Here is a 10,779-nt window from a genome sequence, read left to right as displayed (position 1 = left end):
TCCGCCCAACAGCCTCAGCAAATTGTCCCCACCTTAACTGGCCTCTCCCTGCCTATTTTAACTGCAAAAGCTGTGAGCCCTGCCTCACATCTTTGAATACTTAGAAAAATTTTTAAAAGGATTAATAAAACTAATTAAGGTATAAGTAGATAGATGCCTAGATCCAGCATGTGAGTAAATATCTCTGTGCTGACCACTCATCACTGAAGCAAGGAAAACTTATAAGCCATAGCTTTACTTATCGGTAAAATAGCCAAGGGATCAAGTTTCCTTCCTAATCGTTAAAACCACAGGAAAGAGAAGGCAAGCAAAGTGCAGTCTTGCTTTTTAATATATTGTACTAAGACTGTATTTTATAATTTATTAAGAATCTACTCTATCCTTAACAGGAAAGAGGTTAAAAAACGACTGATAGATCTACACAATGGAATACTCCTCAGTAATGACAAGCAAAAACTATTGATACACACAACGTGGATCTCTATTATGCTAATGGAAAAAGGTAGCCTCAAAAGAGTATATACTGTAGGATCCTCTTATTATATGACATCCAGGAAAAGGCAAAGGTAAAGGAAGGGGGAGCGAATCAGTGGTTACCTAATTAGGGTCAGAAGTGGAGGGCAAGTTTAACTGCAAAGGTGTAGCACGGAGAATTTTGGGGGATGATGGAACAATTCTGTATCCTGCTTGAAGTGATAGTTATATAAATCCATGCATGTGTTAAAATAACTCGTAGAACTGTATCCTCCTCCCAAATAATGAATTTACTCTATGTAAATTGTTTTAAAAAATCCATAATAGGCTAAAGATAGTGTATTCAATAAATGGTGTTGGGGAAATTGGACAGATATGTGCAGAAAAAGGAAACTAGACTACCTTCCTATACCACACACAAGAATAAATTCAAAATGGATTAAAGACTTAAATTTTAGACTTAAAACCACAAAGATTCTAGAAGAAAGCATTAGCAGTAAAACCTCGGACATTGCTCATAGCAATATTTTATCTGACATATGTCCTCAGGCAAGGGAAACAAAAGAAAAAATAAACAAATGGGACTACATCAAACTAACAGGTTTTTGGACAACACAGGAAACATCAACAAAAAAAGACAATCCACAGAACGGGAAAATATATTTACTGATACATCTGGTAAGGGGTTAATGCCCCAAATTTATAAAGAATTTATAAAACTCAACACCAAAAAAAAGCCATCCAATTAAAAAATGGGCAAAAGCCCCGTCTGAAGAGACACTTTTCCAAAGAGGACATACAAATGGCTGATACATGAAAAGATGCTCAATGTTACTAATCACCAATGAAATGCAAATTAAAACCACAGTGAGATATCACCTCACACCTATCAGAATGGGTATCATCAATAAATCAACAAACAAATGCTGGTGAGGATGATGGAGAAAAGGGAACACTTTTGCACTGTTTGTGGGAATGCAGACTGGTGCAGCTACTGTGGAAAGCAGTATGCAGATGCCTCAAAATGGACTACTTTTTCACCCAGTGATCCCTTGTCTGGGAATATATCTGAAGAAACTCAAAACACTACTTTAAAAGAACATAAGCACCCATTTGTTTGTTGCAGTGTTATTTACAATCACCAAGATATGGAAGCAGCCCAAATGTCCATCAGCAGATGAGTGGATAAAACAACTATGGGACATTTACACTATTTGGCTGTAAAAAAGAAAAAAAATGTTACCCTTTGCAACAGCATGGATGGACCTGGAGACATGCGAAGTCAAATAAGCCAGTCAGAGAAACACACATACCTATGATTTTACTCATATGTGGAATCTAATGAACAAACTGAACTAACAAGCAAAACAGACGCAGACTCATAGATAGATGGTCAGAGGACATCTAAGGGGGAAGGAGGTGAGGGGGTGGAGGAAGCAAGAGAAAAGAAGGACTCATGGACTTGAACAACAGTTTGGTAGTTATGGGGCAGGGAAGGGGGGCTTAAGGAGGATAAATAGTAATGGAATAAAATTTTAAAGAAAGTGAAAGAATCCATTGCATACACAACATAAACTCAGTAGGTCTCTCATGGCCCTGAGACAATCTCCTTTCCTTTGACCAGTTTATCAGTGTGGGACATGGGGACATGTGGTCTTGGAAGGTGCGTGTGAAAGTGAGGAAACACTGCTATATATGGTTTATGGGACGTACATCACAATGGTGCCAAATTTAGCATGCTATCAACTGGAAACCATTTTGTAGAAAATTTCTTTATTATAGTGCAAATAACTTTCAGCAGTGACATAATAATGTAAGAACATATTATGCACATTTTACACCACACAGTAAATAAGAAAGTGTTTCTTTGAAAATATCCGTCAGAGGAACATTATCTCTACAGTAATGCCGGAAAACGCCGAGGCTGTTTCTCTCCAGGCAGTAGGGCTCCCTCCCTCTTTTTGGATATTTTCTTTTTAATGCAAATGAAAAGGTTTGCCATTTTAACAAATCACCTTCAATTCTATGAGTGATCTGTTAGAGGGTTTTGAACTGAGGGTGGCAAGATTTGAAATGGGGTTTCAAATTAAAAAAATAATGAAGAACTTTAAGACAATTCTGGGATAGCCCAGAAGTAGAAGCCACTTCCATTGACTTTTACGCAGATATAAACATTCACTCCAATTTTGATGCAGAAATGGACAGATTGTCTAAAGCCTGCCTTTTATTCTCCTAGAGCCTGACTGTTGTCACACTCCTTGGTTTTGGTCACATTGCAAAAGAGGGCTCTGGTCAGAAATAACTCCTTACATACCCGATGCTTTCCTGTGAAGCTTTAAATTGCACTTTCTATCCTGAATTCCCACCGTAGACCTTACATGCCAATGAGAGGGAGTGAACATTGTTTGAACATTGTCTCTAGTTTATAGCTAATGATCAGTACTGCTGGGTTAGGCCCCTACTAATTTACCTATATCTGAATCAAACTATCACATCATTTATATTAATTCTAAGAGGTTCCCACAGACCCCATAGAGAAATGAAGGGTTAACAGCCCATCTTTACACTAAGCTGCCTAAGGGCTTGGCTGCTAACCGGTTAGCTGATAGGTGGATAGTGCAGAGTGTCAATTCCAATCAGTTACACTTCCAACTCCTCTAGTTTCTGCTGAATTATGCAGTGGGTGGGAATGGATGGCCACGCAAGGGAAACCTCCGGTGGGGGTCTTCCACCATAAGTAGAATCAAAACCCCTACAGATATATTTCAGGATACCCTCCAAGTTTCTCTACAGACACTCCTCAAAATCTAGTGGCTTTGTGAGCCATGAGAAGTTAACCACAGACTTGAAAATACCTGGAGCCACAGGACAGCCCTCTTGGCTGAATATGGCTGATTAAGTCAGCTGGTCCACACAGCTTTTCAATGCTCAGCCAGTCTTGTTTGGGTAAAGTATCTTCTTATATAACACAATGGAACTGTGCTAAACAGGTTCAAAGGTTAGAAGAATCCAAATATATCATCTATAAAAAATTTTGAAGTTTTAGTTTTCTTTTTCTGAGACTTTGGTACCGAAACACTGTCTACATTCTTGACACATGAAACGACATGGCCATCTCAGTGCCTCTGCATGTTGTGTAAAAAAACTCAAAAGCAAAGCTGGGCAATGACATGTCATAATAAGACGCGGTATGCTGTACAAACAAAACCTAAATTATGTATAAATACACCCCTACCCCAGCACCCCTTTCTCCCCATCCCCCCACTACCTGACCAAAGCAATGCCAAGGGTCCTTCCCTCCAGGGCCAATGTGGTTGGGGGAGTTTGGCACCCAGGACCACCACCCCCCTTGACTCTCAACACTAACAGCACTGCAGGCTCCCGCTAGAGAGGCACTGCTGTCCGATCAGTTCCACAGGTGCAGGAGTCTCCTACAGCTTAGCTGGGAGTGTTTGCACTATTCGCTGGACTCAAAGACCTGGAGTTCTGGGGGTTAACCTTTTAGATAAACTAATTGGATCACCTCCTAATCTGGAGCCTGTCTTATCCTAGTATCTCAGCAGAGCCAACCCAGAAAACAGGAAGCATCTTCTACTCTGAAGCTGCAAAGGCATTGCTTAGGGATACTGGTGAGGGTCACGTAATAAAAGTGATACAATGAGCTAACAGCATAAGTTGATATAAATTATTTGCAAGTAAGTTATCTGGGGTCATTTGCTTCTGCTTTACACTGCAGTCCAGTATCATTTTCATATTATCCCCTTAAAAGTTCATATAATAGTCATTTAAAAATTGTCTATGCAATCACTTCTCATATGTTGTCAATTAGTTTAATAGCAACTTATGGAGACATTATGTAAATCTAGGGAAAAGTAGCTAGAGTATTTTTAAAAAGCCAATACTGTGGTAACTCACAGTAAGGAGAAAAAGCAATGTAAATATAATTTTACATTAATTATTAATAACTCAAAAAGCAGTTTTCCCAAAATGTTGGAAAATCTTCCCCAAAGCACTTACAGCAATTTATATCAAGAGATCCTAAGAGTTAGGAGTCTGGAGGATATGAGCCAATTCTTTAAGGCAGAAATCCACCTGTTTCATGACTGTGATATGTACTTTTCCCCCTGGGACCTAAGGTATTTGTACATTCAAAAGTTCTTAACTTGTTGTTGAGATATTAATCATTCTCTAATACATACGTTGAGTATAAATAAATATGAGAAAGCTTTAAAAACCTGAATTAACATAATGCTATGCAAAAAAAACAAAAACAAAAACAGACAGCCAAACGAACCTTGAACAGCCTACATTCCATGTAAATACCCTGACTAAAATGTTGGTTGTGCGACGCAATTCCACTTCAGTGCAGAATGAGTTGACTTCGGTGTACCGTTTTTGTTGTTATTTTGTCTTTAGCACTTTTGTTTCTGAGCATCACCTTGCTTTGAAAAGATAACTTGCTACCAAATCACAAATCATCACGAATCCACTTCAGTTTATCTGAATAAAATCCAGCATAAATGTATTACTTTGTTCTGGGAATAAGGGCTCGGTGTCTGTGTGCCGACAGTTCTTAAGGGCGAACCTCGGTTGAAGCCATTTTGGGTTTAAACTGCAAAGAAGAGACAGTAGAGCTTGCCTTTTGTTTTTGTTTCCTTTTTAAGTCTCCAGGTGTTGCCAAGACACTTCTTCCAGACCAACAGTCAGGGAGTTGTGGCACCTGTTCCTGTTTATGAAACAGAGGTGGTTTAAACATCAGCCGAGCTTTGTGATCTGGAGGTCCCCGTTTATCTTTATGGTGTCAATTGCAGATAATGTGTGAATGCGGTGGTAAAAATCAAAAAGTTGATGTCCATCCACAAACACTCTAAAACGTGGGTGCTCACAGAGAATTTCCACCTGGAAGAAATAAAATAATAACCTCAGTTCACAATTTCAATGAACCCTGCTGGGGAAAACAAACAAACAAACAAACAAACAAACAAACAATGCTTCATTTTAGAGAAAGAGAGGCAACATCGTCAGTGGTTCTCACACGATGCAGTGCAGTGGAATCACACAGAAGCTTTGTTAGAACACAGATTGCTGGGCTCCACTCCTAAATTTTTCAATTTAGTAGGTCTAGGGTAAGATCTAAAAATTGACATTTCCAAGTTCCAAGGGGATGTTGCTTTTGCTGGAAGGAGGAAAACACTTTGTCAATCGTTGCTCTACACTATTCAGTATCTTTGAAAAATCAAAAAATTGCTTATGCTTGAACATTTCTCCCTTCTCTTTGCACTCTAGAAAAGTGAAGGTAGCATAGCTTTATTTACATGGCACTTAATACCTCCACTGTCATCCCCCTGAACAATCCACCCCACCTTCAGAGGAGACCCTCACAATGCAGTACTGGTGCCTGTTAGTAGCATATAATAACAGTGGAGACTCTCAAACCTGGTAAACACTAAAGCAGACAGGTTACACAGTAATTACCACTGGAGCAAGGATGTATAATTAACAAGGCTTTGTTAAGCCAAACAGAAATACTGATTCCATATGGTAAAAGCTTTTTCTTCCCCTTTTCACTAAGTAATTCACCATAGAGTTTAATCACTGGTTCTGTACTGTGTATTTATTAAAAGCATTGGTATTCACCATGCAAGGAGAGATTCCATATGTGATATTAGTCACATTTAATTCATATTGTTACTAAAATTGTATCACCAAGAAGGGCTGACTTCATTTCAGTTTGGTTGTTGGGGAGCATTATATTCCTCTTGGCAGTTAGCAGCTCTGTCTACTCACGCTCATGAGTTATGCATTAAGATTCATAATTAAGAATCTGTCACAGTCAAGAGCCGCTGAAGGGACCATTACCATCCTAGAGAAAGGGATAATGAGTAGGGGTGCCTTCCCCAGACTATGATTAAAAGGACAACAATCTCAATTCTATTATTGATGTGAAAAGTCATGGATTCTTATTCCCCCTGCCCCCAGACTGTAAGATGGGAAGAAAAACAATTACTTCTTCATAAGGCCCTTGTAAATTTCTAGATGAATAGCAACAAGTAGGTAGTTCTGATTTATTAGGAGTATATGCAACACAGAGCTTTTAACTGAGTTGTTATTATTGTGATTTTGGTTAACCAGGGGTAATGTGGACAACTTCATCACCTGGTCTGACATTTCAGTAAATCCTTTCTTAACACATTACTGATTTGCATCTCTTACTTGGTGTTGTCCTTCATAGAGGAATGTGCTAATGCAGCTTAACTGGATGGGAAGTTTGGCCTATGCTTCTAGCCCAGGAAATAGTAAGGAACCAATTTATACTCATCCAGGCCCACAGAAAGAAATGTGTCAGCCACATAGTCTGTGACAATGAAACAGACTGAGGCTACTTAGCCCAGAGCGGGAAACAAAAACAGAGCCAGGCCTTCAGAAAATGAAATGATAACCACTATATTCTTTAAAAAGTCACACTCATAAGGCTTAGTGCTACCTAAAAGTTGAGGGGGGAAAATGGAGAAAATTAATATTTATTAACCAATCAGCTATTTTGAGACAGATACCTATTACATGCCTAGTTCTACAGTAAGCCCTACATGGAAAAGTATTCTTAACAATCAGGACATGTAAATATGGATTTATTTACTGAATGTATTGGCTAAACAGAGCAAGAGCTACTATGGCGAACATTAATTCGTACAGAGCTCTTTTGATCGTTTTCACCGAGTGACAAATTTCCTGGAGATGCAAAAATTCTGGCTGCTTAAAGTGTTCTTGGCATACGTCAGAGGAGGAAAACATCATCACCCTGCCAGTGGTTGGAGCTGACGCACTCGAGGTACTCACCCTGAATGGCTGGTCCGGGATGAATGGAAAGTAAGGGATTGCTGACTGCTCTTCACCCCTTTCGCCATTTATACAAGAATTTCTGAGTAGCTGCCGGTCTGTGAACACAGCTTTGAGTTCAATTGCCACATCAGCTGGAGGATCTTCCGAGTCACCACAGGTCAAGCTGATGGCAAAGCTGGTAAGAAAATATCTCATTTATTCAGGGTTGGATATAACAACATTTAACAATGACCCAACATCCCACATTTTCTCTCTCTTCTCAGGGTTTGTCAGCTGTTGATTGGACACTACTCTTCACACAGAAGGTTTGACTAAGTATGGAGATTACGATCAAACCAGTTACAGTATTTTGTTACATAAAGGAGGCTCTGGTGGTGTTGAAAATGATAACATTTGGAATTTCAAATACCCCAAACTACCCACACAACTGTATCTTAATTCATTTCAGAATTCTCAAAACCACCCCCAAAACTGACCAGGGGAAATACTATCTTGTAAATTTGGTTCTCATTTATATTGATAGTTCTCACTCTAAGCATCATGTTTAAAAACCATTAAAAAATTCTTTTGGCCTCCCTAAGGGTCAAAGAGAAAATGATGTGGGCCTATATTTATAATCTCTGATATAAATAGCTGTCTGGAGAAATGATGGCTGGGATTCATACACATTCTTTTCATGGGAACATGGTACTTTCTTGGCACTTCCAACTAGCAACACTGGCCACAGGGAGAGGAAGAGGAGGAGCAGTAAATAGGAGGGGGCAGGATCTTGTAACTGCCTGATAGCTCTGCCTTACCTCTCAGGGTTGAGGTCAACGATGCCCATCACTAACACCTTCTTGCCTGGTCTCATGCCCCCTTTAATATGCCCACAAAATGGAACTATCTGCAAAGGATGAAACGGGAAACAGGACATTTACAGCCTGTAAGGGAAGAGCCAAGCCCTCAGATCCTGAGGTCCTGACCATTAGAAAATGTAATTAAAAAAGGAACAGGATGCAAGCAAAGACACAGAGCACAGAACAAAATCATTTACCAGTCGTGGGAAGTACACGTCGGCTTGAACTGGAGAGCTCAAGGAGTTGTTTAAATGTCCACCATCTAGTTTCTAAAAATAGAATCACACATATTGTCTTTCCAAAGGCTCTTGTTTGGGGGAGTGGGGGTGCGGAGTATGGGAGACTGCCAGGAAGAACCTACACAGATCTGCCGGAACCCAACAACCCTTACAAGAATACTGGCAGCGTCTGCAGATGCTGCCGCCTCACTGTCCATTGAATAACCGCATAAACCTCGGAACAAAACCCGTCCTTTCCAACTGGTAGCTAAGTCTCTGAAGATATCCGGATCCTTCAGATCTAGCTCAAAATCAAGGTCGAGGCACACCGGGAAGCCGGAGCCCAGCACGGAAGAAGGGCAGGCCCCCCTCCAACCGCAAACGCATCCGCACCCCTTGTCTCAAAGGCCTGTCCTCCCAGACCTGGCTGGAGCGGAGCGGCCGCGCTCAACTTCTCCCGGGAGCAGCCGGCGCGGACCCATTTCCAAGGGGGAATCCCCAGTCGGGGGTGGGCGCCGGGCGCGCGCCCCGACACACTCACGCACGCGCACCCACACACGTGCAATGTGCACACACCTGGCTGGGGGCTGCACAGCACGAAGGAGGCTGTTAGTTACCCCCATTCTGCCCCCAAACACCCTCGCCGCTAGCGGCGCCCCCCCCCCCGCCGCCCCGCTCAGCCGAGGGCACCCCTCCCTCTCTCACGCCGTCCGCGCACTAGGGCTCTTGCTAACAGGTACCCGGGCGCCTTCCCACGCTGGGGGCGCTAGGCCGGGCCTCAGTTTCTCTCCGCCACGCTCGGCTGGAGCAGGCAGCGCCGCTTAGGGGACCTCAGGAAGGGGGCGCCTCGCGTGCTCCCAACCACACTCACCACTATGGCATCACTGTCTGCCACCGATCCCGCCATCTTCTTGCAGAGCGCGGCGGGCTGCACGACTGGAGGCCGGGTGTCGGGGGACTGGAGACTCTGCGAGCCGACGGAGATCCCGGGGTAGTCCTGCGCCGGGCGGGGGCGCGGGTCCGAGAATGGCTCGGGCGCGCGCACACACGGACGCGCGCGGGCGCGCGCCTGGGCCCCACGCCGACCCGGTAGGCAGGCCGGAGAGGTGGGGGAGGGGAGTTGGAGGCGGTGCCCGCCAGGAGGTCGGAGGTGGCCGCAGCTGCCCTGACCGCAGCTGAAGAGTCGGGCTGCCTTCTGCCTCAGGGTGCTGCTGTCGCCGCCCGAAGAAGAAGGGTGGCCAGGGCTTCACTGCACCGGCCCTGGGCGGCATTTAAAGGCCGCAGGGGCCCACCTTGGGAACCGGGAACAGGGCGGGGACCCGGCCGGGCTGCCGCGGCTTGCTCAGCTTGTCCTGCCTTTCGGCCATTGGACGGCGACGGGAGGCTGGGGCGGGAGGACCGGCCTGTTCGGGTAGGGGTGTGTGGGGGAGCGAAGACCAAGTCAGCCCTCCTGGGAGTGAGGGTGGGTGGGGCTGGGTGGGCATGGGGAAGTGAGGGAGCTTACCAGGTGACAGGTGCTTGTGACATCCCCGCCCCTCCCTTATAGCCAACCCGCTTCCTTCTCCGGCTGTGTTCTGGGGCACGTGGGGGCAGTGGAGGCCGAAGTCTACGGAAGATGGAGGTGTGGGTGTTATTCCAGAGCTCGAGATTTCTGTCAGAGAATTCCCCCCAAAAAGTGGGAGGTAAGAGAGCTTTCGGCTCTCTAGGGTAGAAAGGTAATGAGAGGTCTATAGGCTTGCATAAATAAATATTTGTCCCGATAGCCAGAGGCAGAGAGGATTCACCGTGGGCACTTCCATATCCCTGGAGATGAGACACAGAGCAGACCTCCCCCTCCTGTGGAAGGATGGGCAAGCCTGGGGATCCCTGAAGGCTCTTTCAGGCAGGGGTCGGCTGAGTCTTACCAAAATGAACTGGGCACAGCGACTGTCCTCAAAGAGCCTCTGTTCGGGCCCTGTTTTTTACAGGAGACCTGCCCAGTGTAGGATAATAAACTCGTCACTGAAAATCTTTGTGGAGTAATTGCCAGGAGGTGCACCCCTCTTTATTCCAAGACACAAATTCCTTTATGGCAGTTCTACATTAGGATGATTATGTAACTTCTCAGATAAAGCTGTATCAACATACCTAATGGTGACGTCTTGGCTTAAACATTCCATTAAGTAGAATCATCAGGGTGTTTTAAACTAATAAGTAAAGAGCACGTGTGACCTACTGCAATCCCAGAGGGGCCCTGCCAGCCACCGTTGCTGGCTGTGTGGCCTGGAACGTCACTGCGGCTTTTGTGTCTTAGCTTTCCCTTTATGGACCAGAGCTAATTGTGGTAATCTCAGTAGAGTAGGGAGAATTACCTGCACACGCTTCTAAGCCACAGTCATCTGTGTGTTTTCTGAATTAGGCACCGAAGT

At 44.0% G+C, this 10,779-nt stretch overlaps 1 protein-coding gene across 1 annotated transcript; it reads right to left on the bottom strand.

Annotated features, from left to right (window-relative positions):
* Positions 1-1,121: 1,121 nt before the first annotated feature.
* LGALSL (galectin like) lies at positions 1,122-9,786 on the bottom strand. Its single transcript, XM_037126310.2, has 5 exons — positions 9,243-9,786; positions 8,351-8,422; positions 8,112-8,200; positions 7,312-7,489; positions 1,122-5,373 (listed from the first exon to the last, which is right to left on the bottom strand). Exons 1-5 carry the CDS (start codon positions 9,276-9,278, stop codon positions 5,230-5,232), a joined length of 519 nt encoding a protein of 172 aa, XP_036982205.1. The 5' UTR covers positions 9,279-9,786; the 3' UTR covers positions 1,122-5,229.
* Between the last annotated feature and the right edge of the window lie 993 nt (positions 9,787-10,779).

The sequence above is a fragment of the Artibeus jamaicensis genome, unplaced genomic scaffold, assembly GCF_021234435.1.
Source record: "Artibeus jamaicensis isolate MK-2021 breed Jamaican fruit bat unplaced genomic scaffold, CSHL_Jam_final contig_3175, whole genome shotgun sequence".
In the NCBI taxonomy this organism is placed as follows: Eukaryota; Metazoa; Chordata; class Mammalia; order Chiroptera; family Phyllostomidae; genus Artibeus; species Artibeus jamaicensis.
Note: the sequence above shows the minus strand (reverse complement) of the source record. Positions and strands in the feature narration are given on the sequence as shown.

Excerpts from the sequence above, each read along its gene's own strand:
- LGALSL (XM_037126310.2), bottom strand. The coding sequence starts at position 9,278 with ATGGCGGGATCGGTGGCAGACAGTGATGCCATAGTG. Across the intron at positions 8,201-8,350 it reads ACGTGTACTTCCCACGACTG|ATAGTTCCATTTTGTGGGCA; the intron begins GTAAATGATTTT and ends CATCCTTTGCAG. Across the intron at positions 7,490-8,111 it reads GTTGACCTCAACCCTGAGAG|CTTTGCCATCAGCTTGACCT; the intron begins GTAAGGCAGAGC and ends TTTTCTTACCAG.